Below are 20,916 nucleotides of genomic sequence, written 5' to 3'. Positions count from 1 at the left end.
AATGTATAGAAAGGGGACAAATGGTGGTGCCCCTAGTTGAATGTACAGATCAGCAAGGCCCCAGCCCCCACTTGCAGGTGGGAAGCTTCATGGGAGGTAAAGCAGGGCTGCAAGTGTATCTCTGCCTTTCTTTCTCCCCATTCCCTCTTGATTTATCTCTGTCTGTATTAATAAGTGATATATTAATGAAATAAAAAATGAATAAAAATTAGCATGGCGCTTTTGTGCATTTGCTGTAGTTACCATGTAGGGTCCTCTCTATACATTCAGTGCTTCCTGCCAAATGGTGCATGTGTAAGGGACTCCTGTCCTGTGGAGTTCTTACTGTGTCCACTACATTGGGGAAAAACTTGCATTTTCTCTCCTTAAATTTATTTTATTTTATTTATTTATTTATTAGATAGAGACAGCCAGAAATCAAGAGGGAAGGGGGAGATATAGAGGGAGAGAGACACCTGTAACACTGATTCACCAGTTGCAAAGCTTTCCCCCTGCAGGTGGGGACCAGGGGCTCTAACCTAGGTCCTTGTGCATTGTAACATGTGCACTCAACCAGGTGCGCCACCAACTCACCCCTAAAAATGTGCATTTTCTAGCATATTCAGAGCACCTAGCAAGGTCAGCAGGATTCTGCTCCCTATGCCTGTATCTTAGGGGTTGGGTGGTGGTGCACCTGGTTGAGCACATGTGTTACAATGTACAGGAACCAGGTTTGAATCCCCGATCCCCACTTGTAGGGGAAAAGCTTTGCAAGTGGTAAAGCAGTGTTGCAGGTGTCTCTGTGTCTCTCTTCCTCTCTATCACTGGCTCCCCTCTCGGTTTCTGGTTGTCTCTAGCCAATAAAGAAACAAAGATGATAAAAAAATTAAAAAGAGGAGCCAGATAAATAAATCCAAGAATTTCAACTAAAGGCCAATTGAAAATTAAAAGTGACATGTTTGTTATTATCTATGTAATTTGAACCCACTGAAAGCATTCCCCCTCAGATCAGTGACTAGACATGGCTGTCTGTTATCACCATTACTCTTCAACATAGTGTTGGAGTTCTTGCCATAGCAGTCAGGCAAGAGAAAGGAATCGAAGGAATGCAGATTGGAAGGGAAGAAGTCAAACTCTCATTATTTGCAAATGATATGGTAGTATACACAGAAAAACCTAAAGAACCCATCAGAAAGTTTCTGGAAATCATTAGGCAATATAGCAAGGTGTCAGGGTACAAAATCAATGTACAAAAATCAGTGGCATTCCTTTATACAAATACTACTTCAGAAGAGGAAGATATCCAGAAATCACTCCCATTCACTATTGCAGCAAAATCAATAAAATATCTAAGAATAAACCTGACCAAAGAAGTGAAAGACATAAAGATCTCCCATTCTGTGAGGTGTCTTTTTGTTTGAGTGATGGTTTCTTTTGCTGTGCAGAAGCTCTTCAATTTGATGTAGTTCCATTGATTTTTTTTTTTTGTCTTCCTTGCAATTGGATTTGCATCATCAAAGATGTCCTTGAGGTTTAGGTGGGAAAGTGTTCCACCAGTGTTTTTCTCTAAGTATTTGATAGTTTCTGGTGTAACGTCCAGGTCTTTGATCCATTTGGAGTTGACCTTTGTTTCTGGTGAGATAAAATGGCTCAATTTCATTCTTCTGCATGTTTCAACCCAGTTTCCCCAGCACCATTTATTGAAGGGAGTCTCCTACTTCCATTTAATATTTTGGACCCCCTTTATCAAAAATTAGATGTCCATAGGTGTGGGGGTTTAGTTCTGGGCTTTCAATTCAGCTCCACTGGTCTGTATGTCTATTTTTGTTCCAGTACCAGGATGTTTTGATGAGGATGGCCTTATAATATAGTTTGAGATCTGGGAGTGCGATGCCTCCATTTCTGTTTCTTTTCCTCAAGATTGCATTGGCAATTCTAGGTGTTTTCTTGTTCCAGATAAATGATTGTAATTTTTGTTCTATTCTCTTAAAGAAGCTTGGTGGAACATTGATGGGTATCAAATTAGATTTGTATATGGCTCTAGGAAGAATATTCATTTTGATGACATTAATTCTTCCAATCCATGAGCATTTCCATTTCTTGGTATCATTTTCTATTTCTTTGGATAGTGACTCCTAGTTTTCAGTATATAAGTCTTTCACTTCTTTGGTCAGGTTTACTCCTAGATATTTGTTGATGTCGTTGTGACTGTGAATGGGAGTGATTTTTTGGATGTCCTCTTCTTCGGAGTTAGCGTTTGCATAAAGAAATGCCACTGATTTAAAAAAAATTTTTTTTTGCCACTGATTTTTGTATATTGATTTTGTAGCCTGATACCTTGCTATATTATCTAATGATTTCCAGTAGGTTTCTGCTGGATTCTTTATTTATCTACTTATTTATTTATTATTATGAGATAAACTTGCAGCTTTTGGGGTCTCTAGCATGGAGTGATGTCCTCTAATAGGCTGAGCTATCTCCTCCCACCTTCATATCTCTACATCCTATGGTGGCATTTTTCCATCAGTGTGTGTACAGATACCCTACTTGAGGCTGACAGTCAGTATTTAATTTAGTGCAGTTGAAGAGGGAGTAGGCTCGGCTTTGAAGTTAGACCAAACAGCCTATGAATCTTGGTTTTGTTTCTTCATGGCTGGGTGACTCTGGGCAAGTTACTCAACTTTTTCAAGGCTCCATTTCTCATCTGAAATATGTGAGTAATGCTGGCAGTCACAATTATGCATCTCTCCTGCCCACCAAAGATGTTTCTATCTAATACTGGAAGTCTGTGCCTTGGCTACAATGCATAACAGGGGGGATTAAGGTTACTAACCAGTTGACCTTAATGATCACCCCAGACTACCTGGGTGGGACTCAAAAGTGTCTTAAAAGTGGAAGATGAAGGCAGAAAAGTTAGGGGTACGAGTGTGACTCAGTAGCAAGGCAGACTTGATCACTCACCACTGCCTTTGAGGTTATAAAGGGAACGACCACAAGCAAGGGACACAGAAGCCAGGAAACATTCTTCCCCAGAATCCTAGAGAAGAAGCCCAGCCCTGCTAGCACCTTGATTTTGGCTCATTTCAGAATTCTGACCTCCAGATAACACATCTATGTTGTTTTAAGCCAGTAGATTTATAGCTACTTGTTCCAGCAGTTACAGGAAACTTATAGGACTATGATAGAAGGCATACGGGTGTGATGGGAAGAAGTTCGAGAACATGTAGGGCGTGGAACTGCAGCTCTGGTGCCTGGCACAGAGTCTCCATGGGAGTGAGTACTGAGCCCTGGCACTGCGAGCACCAGCCTTTCAACCCTGGCTTTTTTAAGCTTGCCTCCACCACTACTGCGTCTCCTCCTCCTTCTCTTCCTCTTCCTCTTTATTCTCCTCTTCCTCCTCCTCTTTTTCTTTCTCCTCTTCCTTCTTCCCCTTCCCCTTGTCTTCCTCCTCCACTTCCTTCTTCTTTGTTTTGAATTTTTAAAGATTATGTTTCTTTTTTTTGGGGGGAGTGGCTGGGCATTGGTATATCTGGTAGAACACACGCACATTACAGTGTACAAGGACCTGGGTTCAAGCCCCTGCTCCCTACCCACAGGGGAAAAGCTTCACAAGTGGTGAAACAGTACTTCAGATGTGTCCCTCTCCCTTCTCTATCTTCTCCTTCCCTCTCAATTTCTCTGTCTCTATACAAAATAAATAAATAACATTTTAAAGTTTTTGTTTGTTTAATTTTATCTACCAGGATTATTGCTGCATGACAAATCCACTGGTGCTAGTGGCCATCCTCTCCATTTATTTGTTTATATATTTATTTATTATCCAACACATCAGGCTTCCTTCACTCTGCAATAAATAGAACTTTAAGACTTAGGTACATCATATCTTTTACATTAGCCCAGAATCAATGGAAAGGGACTTCAAATGGATGTAAAGTTCGGAAGTACTATTTAGTAGTGTCCACAAAGTAAAATTGCTAAGTAGCTCTATGTATTATAGCTTGGAACCAATTTATGCATTTGGAAATTTGATTTATGGTTAACAGTGTGAAATGGACACTCTGTCAGAGATGTGAATAGGCAGTGCTATAGTCATTGTGGCTGGGGAAGATATGAGGGGGATAGGTGCGGGACTGGATATTTGTGAGATGTTAAACAAGGATTCTGTATTAAATTTATTATTATTAGCATATGATTGCTGGGAATCAGTGCCTAGACAATGAATCCAACATTCCTGGTGGTCATTTCTTTTTTTCTGTTTTTCCCCTTTGTTTTATTTGATAGGACAGAGAAAAATTGAGAGAGGAGAAGGTGATAGAGAGGGAGAGAGGGGGGCTGGGCAGTGGCATACTGGGTTAAGCTCACATAGTACAAAGCCAAAGGACCCACACAAGGACCCTGGTTCAAGCCCCTGGCTCCCCACCTGCAGGGGGTGGGGGAGGGAAGTCACTCCACAAATGGTGAAGCAGGTCTGCAGGTTTCTGTCTTTCTCTCTCTCTGTATATCTTCCCTCCCCCTCTCAATTTCTCCCTGTCCTATCCAAAAAAAAAAAAAAAGGCCACAGGAGCAGTGGTTTTGTAGTGCAGGCACCGTGCCCTAGCGATAACCCTGGAGGCAGAGAGAGAGAGAGAGAGAGAAAGAGAGAGAGATATACCAGCAGTACTGCTTTACCACTCATGAAACTTCCCCTACAAATGGGGGTCAGAGGCTTGAATGGGGGTCAGGTCCTTGTGCATGGTAATATGTGCCTGACCCTTGTCCTGAACTTTTTTTTTTTAATCCCTAGCATTACTTGTTCAAAGGTATAAGGTTCTAGGAATAATATGAGTCCTATAGCTACTTGAATGTTTCTCACAAACTGCATGAATGGCTGAATGGCATCTCACTGTGCCTTTTCAAGGGCAATGCTTTGATTTAAAGGTATAGCAGTATGCTCTCCATTTCTCTGAAAAGTTGTGAAGCTTAGCAAAAAGATTAATGTATTATCAGTCAGCATCTTCTTCATCATCCTTTCCTCTAGGAGGCAAAACAGCTATCACCTAATAAGCTGAGGAAAACACTTAGATCCTGACTTTAGTATTACTGAGTAATACTAAAGTATTACTCTATTGAACATAGTCAGCTTGCTAACATAATTAAACTTTAGTAATTTGTTACTTAGCTGTCTGGAAATCTATCAGTGGTAGGGTCTCTACCCTTCTTTTTTTTTTGAATTTCTTTTTCTTTTTTATTGAGGGGCTAATGGTTTATAGTAAGTCTTTTTTTTCTCACCACTCCCATCACCAAAGGTCTGTGTCCCCATCCCCACCCCCATAGATAACCACATATTTCTCCCACAGTCTTAGAGGTTGATTTTTTTTTTTGTCACATTCATATGTTCCATTCTTTATATTCCACATAGAGTGAAACCATTCTATAGTTTTCCTTTACCTCCTCACTTGCTTCACATCCCCTCTTTTTTGTCTTTTTTTCTTTTTTGGTAAAGGCAGAGGGAAGGGGACAGAGAAGAGAAAGATACCTGCAGCAATGCCTCACCACTCATGAAACATTGTGGTTGCAGGCGGGGACCTGGGACTTGCACTGGGGCCCTTGTGTAAGGTGATGAGTGTACTCTTCCTGGCGTGCCACTCTTTGGCTGCTCACCTTCACTTCTTCAACCTGGTCTATAGGTCTGACTTAAAGATATTTCACTTTCCCAACATGCTCCAAAGTCTCCCCAGCCCACCCCTGCCAATCCCCTTTCCCCATAGTCCTTTGCTTTGGTTTAAGGACTTAAGTTGGGGGGTGAAAGTGTTTTACAGATACCTGTCATGGGGAGATGAGAAATTATACATGTGTCAACAACAATGCCATTAACTCTCCCAATAAAATGATTAAAATAAGAAGGAGAAAAAGAAGGAGGAGAAGGAGGAAAAGGAGTAGGAGAAGGAGAAGAAGAAGGAGGAGGAGGAGGAGAAGGAGGAGGAGGAAGAGGAGGAGGAGAAGGAAGAGGAGGAGGAGGAGGAGGAGGAGGAGGAGGAGAAGAAGAAGAAGAAGAAGAAGAAGAATTATTAACCTAGTTTCAAAATTATCTAGAAGTGAGACAACCAGGAATGAAACCCTTGATTAGTTACATCCTATCAATGTTAACACTAAAACACTATTTTCCAAAAGAAGAAGAAGAAGAAGAAGAAGAAGAAGAAGGAGAAGGAGAAGGAGAAGGAGAAGGAGAAGGAGAAGGAGAAGGAGAAGGAGAAGGAGAAGAAGAAGAAGAAGAAAGATGTCATTCCTTGGGCTCTTCTCTGCTCCTCCCTCATCACCACTGTCCTGCTGTCCCAGCTGCTCGCTTTCCAATTGCAAGAAGCATTTTGGTGCAGGAGCAGGAAGCAGGCGCCCCGCTAAAGGGAATCCATCAAGAAGCCCAGTCTCAGATCAGCTTCTCGGAGGAGCAGAGTAAATGGATTCTGAACATGCATTTGCCCTGTGCCGCCGTCTGCCTCTGATGGGAGTCTGCTATGTGTCTTAGTGGAATGGAAATGGGTGGATGGAAATGGAATTATGACCAGGGTCTGTGCCCCCTTGCACAATGGTGCCAGTGACTTGGAGGCTGGGAGTGGTCGTGGGGATTTTCACTCTAAATCTTGGCCACGTGTTTTGATTGTTTTTGTTCCCCTTCTCTTTATCCTACAGTCAGAACTGTGTAGATGCGTACCCCACGTTCCTGGTTGTGCTCTGGAGTGCTGGGCTCCTCTGCAGTCAAGGTAACTCTCTCTGCCCTGGGCAGCATCTCTTTCTAAAATATGCATCTGAGGTAGTTCAAGTGCAGGCTTTTTATTGAAAAGACTTTGCCTGACCTCCAGCTCCTGATCCGTGAAGCCCTGGAGAGGTGAGAGCCCCGGGAGGCGGTGGTTCAGGCCTGCTCTAAGACATTGCTAATGTGCGCTCCCTGTGGTGCTGACAAGGGTGGTTTAAGGCAAAATGTGACTCGGAATCCTTAAGCAGTGTTAGCTCAGCTCCAAGGGCATTATAAATGAGAGGGCCTGAGGGATCTATTCCGGGAGTGCTGTCACTCTGCTTTTCTGCTAATAAGCTTTCAGCTTGGCAGTCTCCCTCTCGGCACAGGCTCGCAGAGCTATGGAGGGTTTCTGGCTCTCCAGCCCCTGGGCTATCAGTACCTCATAGTCCTGAGTTTAGCTGGTTGGCTCTGATAGTTGCTTTAAAATTTAATGAGAGAAGGAGGAAGAGGAGGAGGAGAAAAGGAGCTGGGTGGTGGTGCACCTGGTTGAGCACACATGTTTCAATGTGCATGGACTCAGGTTCAAGCCCCTGGTCCCCACCTGCAGGGAGAAAACTTCTTGAGTGATGAAGCAGGTCTACAGGTAGATCTTTGATTCTCTTCCTATCTCCCCCATCCCTCTTGATATCTGGCTGTCTCTATCAAATAAATAATGATAATAAAGGGAAAAAAAGAGAGAAGAAAGGCCAGCGAAATAGCTCACGCTTGAATAGCTTGCTGCATCGCCATGTGTGTGACCTAGGTTCTAGCCCAGTTCCTACTGGATTGAAGGAAGCTTTAGTGCTTTGCTCTCTTTCACTAACTCTCTTTATCTCTCTGTCTCTATGAAAAGAAAATAATAAAATTAAGTGAGAGCCAGAATTAGTACTATTTAATTTCCTTTGGAGATTCATACCATGTCTGGTGGAGGCTCAGTGTGTGAGATCTGGCTGAGTAGGGCACATGCAGAAAGAAAGGCCACTAATGTCCTCTGATAAACTAGTTAATTGCCTTTCTTCTCTCTGGAAAGTGTCTAGAGTAGATATCACTCTCTCTGTCACTTTGAGGGTGCTTTCCTTCAGGGAACTAAAGCAACTCATTCAAAGTTGTTCAGCCTCTGAATAACGAAACTAGGATAAGAGTCTATGTCTTTAGGACTAAATTGTGGATTTTTTTTTCACATAGTTTTCCCTCTCTATCAATTTGTATAATATGTGAGCATTGAAAACCTACTATGTGCCAAGCCCTGTCCCTGGGCCCACTGTGAAAAATGAAACAAACATGGCAGAGAGGTACACAGAGGTTGACATGATGAACTGGAGTGAGTACATGGAAGGGTAAAAGTTGCCAGGAGAGGGAAGAACCGTGAAGGGAATGAGTAAGGCACAGTGTCAGGGAGCAGATGAAGGATGGCGACAGACACCACTTCCCAGGTGCTGTGTGGCCTTTTTCTGTGCTCTAGATGGCTGTCAGTGAGCTCACTATTTATTTCCACCCTCTATCCTGAGTTAAGTAAGACATATATCTGACGTTACTTGAAAAATCAAGCTGAGCGACATTTGTGCAAGGATTTACGGTCCCCTTTATAACTAAGATGGCACTTGATGTAGATAAATCTAGAGTTGTCCTAGCTAAATGAATAGAAAGGGAGTTTGAAGGCATTTCAGAGGCCTGGAAATATGCATTTCCTGTGAAAACAAGTTGCCTTTGCTAGGCCACAGAAGAGTCAATAAACTGTTTGACAATCAGCATTTCTCTTGGATAAAGTAGATATAGGTTTTTTGGGTATGCCTTTTGTTTATTTAATATTTTTTATTTGACAGGACAAAGAAAAGTTGAGAGGGAAAGGGGAGATAGGGAGAAAGATACCTACAGCCCTTTTCCACCAGGAACATGAAGCTTCCCCATTTTAAGGGGGCAGGGGGTTTGAACCCAGGTCCTTTTAAATGATAATATGTGCACTCAACCAGGTATGACATTGCCCCCCCCCCTTAACTGAAAGGGATCTGGGAGATCACTCTCATCTAGACCCTTCACATTAAGGAGCAGAAACTCAAGCCCCAGAGGAATAAGTGGTTTGATCCATCTTCAGAATTTTCAAGTCTAGGTTTGAACCATTGACACCCCTCCTGGTATTCCAAGGCAGATGCCCTGTGTAAGAACAGCTTGCATTTACCCTGATTTCTGCTAGTTCATGTTCAGTTCTACCCTTTGAAAAAGGGATGGGTCAGTAACTTAGAGCGGAGCCTTCCAGATGTGGCATAGCAAAAGAAAAACTTTGTCCAAGCTGCAGCTTTGTAATTGCAGATAGTAGAAACTCACATGCAGTTTCTTTTGGGCTTTGTTGTTCTTATCGCACTTCAGGAGGCAAGACGGGACCGGCACATGGAGGCAAATCCCAGGCCACTCGTTGGTGACCTTGGACCATTACTCAGTTTCCCTAGTTTGTTTCCTTATTTCTGAGACAGTGCTACATCTACCTAGTAGTGTCTCCAGGGTGATTAAGTGACAATGTGCATGAAACCCTAAACACAATACTTGGCATAATTTGGGTCGAGCCACAGGAAGCATCCAGTATCTCTGTATGATCCCCAATGTGACTCTTTTGTATGGTTTAAACCTAATAATAAAGTCCACCAAATGCTATGATCGATGCTAATGGTGGTGGTGACAACACTTTGTCATCAGACCTGGTCACATCTTCCTTTTCCTTGGTTCACCCATCTGACCATATGCTTTCATGTGACAAATAGTTTGTGTAAGTTGTTGTGTACCAAGCACTATGCCAGGCACAGAGGCACAGTTAGCAAAAAAAAGGAAGACAGTCAGTCTTCAAGGATCTTCTCTTCTGGCAGGTGACTCTGGGAAAGCTGATATCCTTGAGCCTAAAATCCTTATCTGTCAAATGTTGAGAGTGATGTGCTCCTTGCCAGGTTGACTGGGGACCTATTAGCCCAAGTGTCTGACATATAAGAAGAGCTCAGTTGATGCAGTTAATTTGGTATTTGAACAGTGCTGGGAGCTTTATACCCAAGCTCCCTATCTTACCTTCAGAATTACTACTGACAGCTGCCTACCTGTAACCAGCTCTTTTTCCCAGATGTGGGGCAAGTTGAGTGTTAGCGCCAAGTCATACCAGTCTTCATGGAGCTGGGTTTTCTAATTCTCAGCTCTAAACATTTAGACCCCATAGGTTTATTTAGGTGCTGTTCTAGGTTTTACTCTGATAAGCAGAATGCAAAGAGACTCTCCTTCTTTAGAGATCTTTATTGCAACTACAGCACTTTGTCAGAAAAGGTTAGACAGGACTGGGTGGTGGTGCACCTGCTTAACTGTACACATTATAGTGCGTGAGGACCCAGGTTCAAGCCCCTGGTCCCCACCTGCAGGGGGAAGCTTCACTTGTGGTGAAGCAGGGCTGCAGGGGTCTCTCTGTTCCTTTTCCTCTCTATCTCCCCTGCCTTCTCAAACTCTCTCTCTCTCTCTCTCTCTATATATATATATATATATATATACACAGAAAAATAAATAAATAAATGGACAGTAAAAATATAAAACAAAAAGATTAGACTCTGCATCCCTTGAAGGGGAAGGGTATTATTATTATTATTATTATTATTATTATTATTATTATTATTTTGTCTCCAGGGTTATCACTGGGACTTGGTGCCTTCAATATGAAGCCATTGCTCCTGGCAGCCATTTTTTTCCATTTCTGTTGCCCTTGTTGTTATTATTGTTATTGCTGTTGTTGTTGGATAGGACAGTGAGAAATCAAAAGAGCAGGGGAAGACAGGGGACCTGCAGACCTGTTTCACTGCTTGTGAAGTGACCTCCCCCACAGGTGGAGAGCTGGGGGCTCAAACCAAGATCTTTATACCTGCTGCGCTACCACCATGTTTTTTTGAGAAGGGCGTATTTTTTTGAGAACCAATCTCCGAGCAGGACTTGAAGTTCAAGTCTGACTCCCTGGCCCCCAAACAAACTCTCGTGTGAGCTGTTTTAAACACGCCCCTTTACTCTTTGAGACAAAGCTTCTACACCTGGAAATAAAAGAGGATGATGATCATATTGAAAATTCAAATTAGAAGATAGATATGAAAATACTTTGTAAATTATACCACAATGTCATTGTAAAGTCTCACCATTACCATGAAAGTTCTCAGGTTTCTTCCTGTGCTGACCCTGGGACCCGAGGCCTCTGCTGGATTTCACAGACAGCAGTCACTGCATAGTGATTTTATTAGCTCTGCATTAACCGAACATGTCTTAGCATCTATGAAACAGACAGAGATGTTTTTTCTTTTCCCAACAGTTCCTGCCGCCTTCGCTGGACTCATGTACTTGTTCGTGAGGCAAAAGTACTTTATCGGCTATCTGGGAGAGAGAACTCAGAGGTAGGTCACTGGAGCTCTTTAAGAATCACACAATAGGGGGCCAGGTGGTAGCTCATCTGGTAGTGTACAGATTACAATACATGAGGACCCAGGTTCAAGCCCCAGGACCCCACCTGTAGTGAAGGAAGATTTACAAGCATTGGAACAGGTTGCACGTCTCTCTCTCTCTCTTTCTTTCTCTTTTTGTCCCACTCTTCTCTCTCTCTCTCCCCTTCTCTCTCTCTGCCCCTCTTTGCTCTCCTCCCTCTCTTTCTCCCTCTCTTGTTCTTCCTGTCTCGCATTCTCTGTCCAAAAAATAGGGGCTGGGAACAGTGGCTTAGTGTGGATATGGAGCCCAGTGATAATCTTGGTGGAAAAATAAATTAAAATCACAGAATGGGGAGGAGATAACATAATGGTTATGTAAAAAGACTCTTATACCTGAGGCTCCAAAGTCCCAGGTTCAGTCCTCCACATTCCCATAAACCAGAGCTGAGCAGCACTCTGGTAAAAAAAAAAAAAAAAAAAAAAAAAAAACCACCATAAGGAAGTAAAAGTCCCAGATCAGGGACCAAGGACTGGGAGGTGGAAAACCCAGTAAGCAGCATATGCTACAATGCACAAGGACCCAGGCTCAAGTCTCAGGGCCCCACCAGCAGGGAGGAAGCTTCACAAGTTGTGAAACAGTGCTGAAGGAATGTCTCTCTCCCTATCTCCTCCTTCCTTCTTAATTTCTCTCTGTCTTTATCCAAAATAGATAAATAAATAGAAGAAAATCTACAATCAAACAAAATCACAGACCAGGTAGAGAGGGAGTTCACCTGACACACAGTGCCCTGGTTACCACACGGGAACTCCTTGACACAGATGATGGAGCAAAGCTCTGGTATCTTTCCCTCCCTCTCTGTTTCATCATGCCTATCTAAAATGAAAAAGAAAAAATCCACTGTGTATACCTGAGAACCCAGAACCATAGAAGTCATGGTATCCGCATTTTCTTTCAGGAAGAGTGATGAGGATGCACAGTATCCAGCTCTGTGGGTCACTTAGCAAGGCAGGTAAAAGCTGGCTAAGACTTTCCCTTCTCTTTCTCCCTCCCTCCCTCCCTCCCTCCCTCCCTCCCTCCCTCCCTTCTTTTCTTCCTTCCTTTCCATCTTCCTTTCTTCCCAGAGCACTGTTTAGCTCTGGCTTCTGATGATTTGGGAAATTGGACTTGGGACTTTGGAGTCTCAGGCACAAGAGTCTCTTTGCATAACCGTTATGCTGTCTCCCCCATCTTGTCATCCTTTTTCCCTGAATTTTACGGGCTCTGGAAATACATGTGGGGATGTGATTGGTTTTTTTCATGACACAATCCTCCCACAGAGCATGGGACTCACAGAGGAGGCTACAACTTCTGCCCCACTCATTTTTGTAGCCCCCCTTCCAAGTCTGGCCTTCCAAGTCTCTCTTATGTCTGGCTTCCCCAAGCCTCTGTGAGTGAAACAGATCACTGCTTGCCTGGAGAAATGAGATCAAAAACTTGCACCCCTATAATATATTTTCTTGAGTAACAGATCACCCAAGGCCCAGCAGAAAGATTATAGAGAAAATAAGACACAAGAACATATGATTGAGTAGGATAGGATAGGATAGGATAAGATAGGATAGGATAGGATAGGATAGGATAGGATAGGATAGGATAGGATAGGATAGGATAGGATAGGATAGGATAAGATATAGGATAGGATAGGATAGGATAGGATAGGATAGGATAGGATAGGATAGGATAGGATATAGGATAGGATAGGATAGGATAGGATATAGGATAGGATAGGATAGGATATAGGATAGGATAGGATATAGGATAGGATAGGATATAGGATAGGATAGGATATAGAATAGGATAGGATATAGGATAGGATAGGATAGGATAGGATATGATAGGATAGGATAGGATAGGATATAGAATAGGATAGGATACAGGATAGGATATAGGATAGGGTAGGATAGGATATAGGATAGGATAGGATATAGAATAGGATAGGATATAGGGTAGGATAAGATAGAATAGGATAGAATGTCTCAGGATGTTGCCAGACAGAGAGTCACAGAGTGGCAGCTATATTCTCAGCACACCTGGACTGGGAGATCTGGGTTTCCCTAAAATAAATGCTGACCCAGGCAAAATGCTCACATTTCAGGAGGCCACTGGTTCCTCAGAGGGGAGAATTCCTGATGCACTGGAAAGACTCCAGAAGGCAGAGTTATGTTCTGGGAGGCTGCTGTTCTTATGCTGACCCCAGCTTCCCCACCATCTTTCTTTATTTCTTATCTAGTTTCTCGGCCCTCTCTGTCTCTAACAATAGCCCCCTTCTCTAGTGGTTGATGGGTTCAAAGAACATTCTCTAGCACTGACAAAGGCAGTGTCATCCTGGGAGGGTGGCAAGTGAAAGCACCTCATCTGGGGTCTGGGAGGAGGAGGCTGTGATGCTGAGTGGCTTGGGGCAATCAGATGGCGAGCTGTGGGCAGGAAAAGAATGGCTTTCTGTAGAGCAGTCCCTCCCCTGTACACACCTCTTTAGTCCTCGCTGGTGGCTGCTCTGTTATCTCTCTAACCTTTATCAACACTGCCCTAAATACAATTCTTCATTCTCCTCCATCCTGGAAAGCCTGTATTCTGCCTTTTCCTGTTGTTCAAAAGTTGAGAGGTATGAGTGTTTTGCTCTGACCTATGGGCTGCTCTGCTCTCCTGGGCTGGCCATGCCTCCCCTTCCTGGGTCCCAGGGGTTTGATCCAATCACTGCACTCTTCTGCTAAGACAGGAAATGTGTTTTAATTCTTATAAACCAATCTGTGGAGGGTGACAAAATGTGTTCATTTCATGTTGGAGGTAATCAGTCACTGTTAGGGAATGAGCAGAGGTGATAAAAAATAACCAATAGGCCAGAGGTTTAATATTTTAAAAAAAATAATAGATTTCTCAGAACCCTTTGAAATATTGATGGATCAGACTGGGGAGACAGATTATGCAAAAGATGCTTATGCCTGAGACTTGGAGGTCCCAGGCTCAGTCCCCAGCACTACCATAAACCACAGCTGAGCTCTGGTACACTCTTTCCTTCACTCCCCCCTTCTATCTCTCTATCTTATTAAAAAATGCCAATGGGATAATTGCTGACATCCTTCCCTGGTCTCCCCCAGGATCGTGGTGAGAAGCTCCCACCAGCCACCTAACTCCCTCTCTGGACAGGTTCTAGACCCTGCCCACTGCTTCCCTATCCAGGTGGCTCATTGCTCATCATGATGCTCTTTCCTGCTGGGACCAGACACAACCTCATAATGCTTCTGAACACAGAGCTCTGAACAGTTGTTATCTGTAGGATACCATAGACAAGATGAAATAGCAAATCCTATTCTACACTAAAGTACAGTCAGAGGTGGATGCAAGCTCAGAGGGCTTGAGGTTGCACCCAGGGGCCTTTTCAGTTGTACCTTCTAGAAACCACTCACTGGCACCGTCTTTTGTTGTGGACACGCCCTCTTTCCTCTACTGCTCCGCACCCAGGCTGTGTCACACTTGGGCTCTGTAGAGACTTTGATACCCACATTTCCTCAGGATTAGCTTTAGTTTTTGCTCACACCACTGAAGAAGACCCTTCTCACTGAGATCCTGCCCCAAGAATGTCTCTAGGCCACTGAGTGCTTCTCCTAAGAAGCTGTTATGGCTCCATCTACTCCAAAAGCCCCAGTGACATTTCTGGTTCCAGGGCTCAATGAGACTACACTTAGTCTATCTACCCCAACAGAGTCCCTTCCCTTGATGGCAGGTGGTTCTGTGAGAATTCTGCAGTGTCTCACTGAATTTTATTCTCAGTTCTTCACCCAACCCCACCCCAACCCTTTCTCCCTACCGATTGGTTTCCATCCTTTAAAAAAAAATTATGTATTTATTTTATTTGATTGGTCAGAAGTTGAGAGGGAAAGAGAGATAGAGAGGGAGAGAGAGAGAGAGATACCTGCAGCCCTGCTTCTCTGATCATAAAACTTTCTCCCTGCAGGAGGGATCTGAGGGCTTGAACCCTAGGTCCTTGCACAGGGTAACAAGTGTGCTCAACTGAGTAATCCACAACCCAGCTCCTGGTTTACAGTCTTCTCAACACAGCATATAAAGATACATTTTAGTTTCTTTCCCTTTATTCCAAGCCACTACCTGAGTCCACATTCAGTGGAAATTGTACTACTCATTGTACTACAAGATCATTTACAACGCGTCTGTCCTCCACTTTTGCTAGCTGGCACTGGGCTACTCTCTCTTCCTGTTCTGCGGAGCCCTGTCTCTTGGTGGAACATTCCTACAATCCTTTTTGCAATTTGGGGTTCTCACCCTACTGGTAGACATGCAAAGACAGGTGACTCCCGAGGCCAGTGAACTCAAGTTTCCCAGCTTCACTTTCTCCTCTCTTGGGTGTGCACTCCTCATTCACTCCGTAGCCTTTCTGTGGAGAGCTGTTGACTACCTGCTCTGAACTAGGTGCTATGTCACCTTGATAACAGTGAGCAGGGCAGAGTCCTTACCATGGAGACCTGAGGCTTTCCTAAAGTCAGTGACATGGTTCAAGTCCAAAGACACAACTCCTGTGGAAATTATAACAGGCACTCATTTCAAAAGAATGAATTCCTTTTTAGCACCCATATTACATGTTCTGGATGCCCCGTATATGAACCACCCTGCTGCTTCATCAAAATTAAAAGGATGAATCCTAGATTTTGGAATCCTGGGTGAGAATAGGAGTATCAAGTGTTTCTGAAAGTGAAACTTGATGGCTAACTGCACCGGAACCACCTGAGGTGCTTAATAAAAGCCTGGCTTCTGGGTCCACTTTGGACTTCGGCTATGAGAACCTTCAGAGTAGAAGCACAGGAATCTGCATTTTGACAACATCTTCAGGTGCCTCAGATACTTACAGAGTTTGAAAATCCTTGAAAGCTGCTCTTGCCTCAGAGTGATTCACTTGACAAACACGTCTGTTGAACTCAGTTGATTTGACACCTGGGTGAAGGAAGAGCCAGTGGCCTGTTTTTGCAATCCTTTAGAGAACATAAGGCTTACAGTGATGCTCTGTACTTGAGAGAACAGAATTCTAAGGGCATAAGACCCTGTTAAGCTTTGGTTCCTACCCATACTCTGTATATTTTTGCAGGAAGCCTTGGCCGGTTCGGTGACTTGGTCAAGGTCACAGAGTACTGGACTGGCTGGAACTCATGTCTTTGAATGCCTGGCTTATCTCTCCCAGAACACAAGGCCTCTTTCTAGACATTTCCCTCACCATTGAGAGGTGTTTGGCACTGTGCTTCTTTTATGGCCCATATAGATTTTATGCCGTGTGTGAAGGGCACATTTCTTTAAAAATAAAAAAAAAAAAGATTAGCAGAGGGAAGGAGGAAGAGAGAGAGAGAGAGAGAGTGGGTAGATAAACAAAAAAGGAGGGAGAGAGCAAGAAATGAAACTCAATAGCAGCACCCTACCTGTTTCACTGAGCTGAACAGTCCTATTTGCCAAAGGGTCCTCCCACCAGGATCTTTATTTATAGACATAATGAGCTATTTGACGGAACATCTGAATATGCCAGAGCAGCACAGAAGCCTCAAAGTATGATGGCCATAGAAAGAAGCCTGCAGAGGGAGCTGGGATGGCAGGCACACAGTAGGTGGCCACACATCCCTGGGGAAATGCTGATCTGCTGGAGCAGTCTGGGGTTTCAAGTTCTTGGAGAGGAGACTATGAGTATGCTCCAGCCTCCCTCCATTTTCTTGACGGTCCATTTTCCACTTCAGGGAGCCCAGCTCTGGCTAGTGCAACCCTGCACTATTCTTCACAGGCTATCTTGGGAGGATAGATTGGGCTTTCAGGTGCCAAGACACCTTTTAGCCCCCCTCAGCCTTAGCAACTCATTTACACCCTCACCTCTCACACTGAGATCCTTCAAGCCCAGCACGGTAAGAGCGGTGACTACTGGCGCACTCCTGGAGGGAAGCGTCTGGGGGAGTTGATGGGACTCGGATCCCCAGTTGGGGTGCCTGATGACCAGCAGAAGCTGCCACCCCCATGTCAGCAGGGCGGCGCTGACATGTGGGAGGAAATCGGGAACCCTAGCAAAGATGGGCTTGGAGGCCTGGGCTCGTGTCGTTTGGTTTTGAAATATGTTCTGGGACTAATAATAGTGAAGACACTTCCATTCTTCATGGGAAGCAAATGGAGCATTCTGGAGGAGGAGCAGGAGCTATAATTTAAACCCCAGGCATCTCGGAGAGATAACATTTCTTGCTAAATTGGTGTCATTTGTGCTGCTTTTCCAGTTTTCTCTCTCCTTTTCCAGCACACCTGGCTACATTTTTGGGAAGCGCATCATACTGTTCCTGTTCCTCATGTCCCTTGCTGGAATTTTCAACTATTACCTCATCCTCTTTTTCGGAAGTGACTTTGAAAACTACATCAAGACCATAACCACCACCATCTCCCCTCTGCTGCTCATCCCCTAGCTCTCTGCTGAATGCAGGGTTGGCGCTCTCATCCAGTCGATGGCTACGAGTCACCATAACTCAACCCTTTAAAGGCTGCAGTGTCTCCTTAGATAGCTGTAAATCTAATGGCCAGCTGGGCTTGCCAGCTTGAGTTAACCTTGCTTTTCCTGGAAGAAAAAGGCTTCGTGTCAGCTCCACCCCTGGAACATAGCCGCGGCCCCTGATTTACGACTCAGATCTGTTTCGTACATTTCTTGACTTACCCTGCTTCCTGAAGCTGTACTGTGACCAGTTTTACATTCCCCTACAATAAAGTGCAGAAACATGTTTCAGGCTGTTGGTTGAGTTTTTTGTGGGCATATTGCTATCATTGAATAACTAGTAGTTTTTTCAACCTAAATGATGATAAGATATTACAGTACACACACACACACACAGACACACAGACACACACACACACACACAGACACACACACACACACACACACACACACACACACAGACACACACACACACACAGACACCTGAAAGGGAACTCACTGACAAGCCATCTGTGAAGAGGTCGAAGTACATTTTACCTCTAGTTTACATACTTCATGTGCTATCTGTAATTCTTGGTCTAATAAACACTGCTAAACGTGGAGATAGAAGACACAACACTGCAGTATGCCTTTCCTGGGAAGCCTTCCATAAGGTCCCTAGCAGGTGGCCTAGTTGACCTCTGACCTCCCACAGCACCCTCTGAACAACTCCATCACAGCAAGTCCATGCAGCAGTTTCAATAGTTCCACCCTCGGCACATCACCAGTTCTTGAATAGCCATGAAAGCCTACCCATTTTCTCCTGTGTGTCAAGTGTAAAGACTGGCACACTAGTAGGCAACTGATGACTCCAGTGATTTGGGAATTCAAATATCCTATGAAGTGGCCACTGGTAGGGCAACAGGACTTGTGACTTTCATGAGCTTAAGATGAAAAAAATAATATAGGGGGTTGGACAGTAGTGCAGTAGGTTAAGCACACGTGGCACAAAGCTTAAGGACAGATGTAAGGATCCCAGTTCGAGCCCCCAGTTCCCACCTGCAGGGGGGGTTGCTTCACAAGTGGTGAAGCAGGTCTGCAGGTGTCTATCTTTCTCTCCCCCTCTGTCTTCCCCTCCTCTCTCGATTTCTTTTTTTTCTATCTTTTAAAATCTTTTATTTATTTGTTGGGTAGAGACTATTAGAAATTGAGAGGGAAGGGGATGATAGAGAGGGAGAGAGACACCTGCAGCCCTGCTTCACCACTTGGGAAGCTTTCCTCCTGCAGGTGGGGACCAGGGGCTCGAACCTGGGTCCTTGTACACTGTAACATGTGCGCTCAACCTGGCCCCCTCGATTTCTCTCTGTGCTATCCAACAACAACAACAACAACAATGATAGACAACAAGGGCAACAAAAGGGAAAAAAACAGCCTCCAGGAGCAATGGATTTGTAGTGCAGGCACTGAGCCCCAGCAATAACCCTGGAGGCAACAACAACAATAATTATAATAATAACTTTAATAAGACTGATTGTAAAAAAATACAAACCAAACCAGAAATTGCTATCATTTCTCTCCACAGACAGACTTCTTATAATAGCATTTTCATATCTTTGGATATATACCTAGGAGCGGTACTGCTGGATCACAAGGTATTTCCATTTTTATTTAAGAACTTTTTAAAAAAAATTACTTGAGGACCTGGGTCCTTGCACATTGTTACATGTGTATTGCACTGGATGCATCATGGCCTGGCAGGCCATTCTATGCTTCAGTTTCACATATTAGACTGGGATGAAAAGCACCTGGTGTTTGGGGCTGTTGGGAGGAATAATAAGATGCAGCAATTAAAAACATGTACACGTGGTACGTGCTGTTTTCCATCCAGACCATATTCATATCCCCAATGTAGTGTACTGGGTTCTTTCATTTTTAGTTAAAAGTGTATATTTACTTATTTATTTTCCCTTTTGTTGCCCTTGTTGTTTTTTATTGTGTTGTAGTTATTATTATTGTTGTTATTGATGTCGTTGTTAGATAGGACAGAGAGAAATGGAGAGAGGAGGGGAAGGCAGAAAAGGGGAGAGAAATATAGACACCTGCAGACTTGCTTCACCATCTGTGAAGCGACTCCCCTGCAGGTGGAGAGCCTGGGGCTCGAACTGGGATCCTTGCGCTTCGTGCCACATGCGCTTAACCTGCTGTGCTACTGCCCACAGTACTGGGTTCTCTTCTTTGCACACCCTTGCCAATGTTATTTTTTGTCTGTGAGGAGGCATCTCTGTGGTTTTTATCTGTATTTCCCTCATAGACAGTGAATACCTCCTCGTGAGCTGGTTGGGAGTTTTCTTCTTGGTGATCATAGATCCAAAAGCAAGATTCAGGGTGGAGGTATGCCTAGTCCCACCTCTAATTAGTTTGGATGGTGGAAGAGTGAGCCATCACTTCTAGTTTGCTTGAAACTGAAGTTTTCCTGGCAAGTTGAACTTTAAGTTTACTCTTAAAACTGGGGCAGTTTTTGAGAAATCCAAGATGAGTTTGTGACGCTAAGAGTGGACTAGGCTAGAATATGCTCAGTGGAAGTAGGGATATCTTAGCTTCCTGTGACCAGGGAACCTCAGAGGGCAGGGGAGAGGTGAGATGAGAGATGAGCCATTGATGGTAGCCTGAGGCAGAGGAGAGGACCGAGGAAACTGAGGGGACCAGACTCTAGTAGAGGAGGCTTCATAATTATGAAGAAGGGACCAGGCAGCGGCACACCCGATCGAGTGCACACATCACTGCAGCTGTGAGAAGAGTTTCAGGTGCAGAATTACTGACAGGGGGACAGACTCCTCCTCTCATTGGAGGCAGTGCTCTGTGGTAGTAAAACTGGGCCCAGGACTGAGTCTCTGCTTTATCATATCTCAATTCTGTGACTTACCCCTATACTTCAGATTTTATTTTATTTTATTTTGGGTAGGGACAGAAAGGGAAGGGGAGACAGAGAGGGAGAGAGGGAAACCAGCAATACTGTTTCACTACTCATGAAGTTCCCTCCCTGCAGGGGGATCTAGGGGCTGGAACTGGGTCCTTGCACATCGTTAAATGTGTGCTGTACTGGATGTACCCTCACTTGGCCACTCCGTGCTTCAGTTTCGCATGTTAAGCTGGGAGGAAACAGTGCTTAGCATTTGGGGCTGTTGGAAAGAATAAGATGCAGCAACTGAAAAAAAATGTGCACATGGTGCGTGCTGAGTGCTAGTATTATCTGTTGTTGCTATGCTCCTACTATTTCACTGTGGTC

General features: G+C 44.1%; 1 protein-coding gene across 1 annotated transcript in view; it reads left to right on the top strand.

Annotated features, from left to right (window-relative positions):
- Positions 1-17,937, top strand: part of ALOX5AP (arachidonate 5-lipoxygenase activating protein) — a 33,365-nt gene extending 15,428 nt beyond the window's left edge. Inside the window, exons 3-5 of the mRNA XM_007522402.3 lie at positions 6,646-6,716; positions 11,046-11,127; positions 17,466-17,937. Coding sequence (XP_007522464.1) covers positions 6,646-6,716; positions 11,046-11,127; positions 17,466-17,628 — 316 coding nt within the window. The 3' untranslated portion in view covers positions 17,629-17,937. The remainder of the gene's footprint in view (positions 1-6,645; positions 6,717-11,045; positions 11,128-17,465) is intronic.
- Positions 17,938-20,916: the final 2,979 nt, after the last annotated feature.

Source organism: Erinaceus europaeus, chromosome 5 (assembly GCF_950295315.1).
Source record: "Erinaceus europaeus chromosome 5, mEriEur2.1, whole genome shotgun sequence".
NCBI classification, from domain to species: Eukaryota; Metazoa; Chordata; class Mammalia; order Eulipotyphla; family Erinaceidae; genus Erinaceus; species Erinaceus europaeus.
Note: the sequence above shows the minus strand (reverse complement) of the source record. Positions and strands in the feature narration are given on the sequence as shown.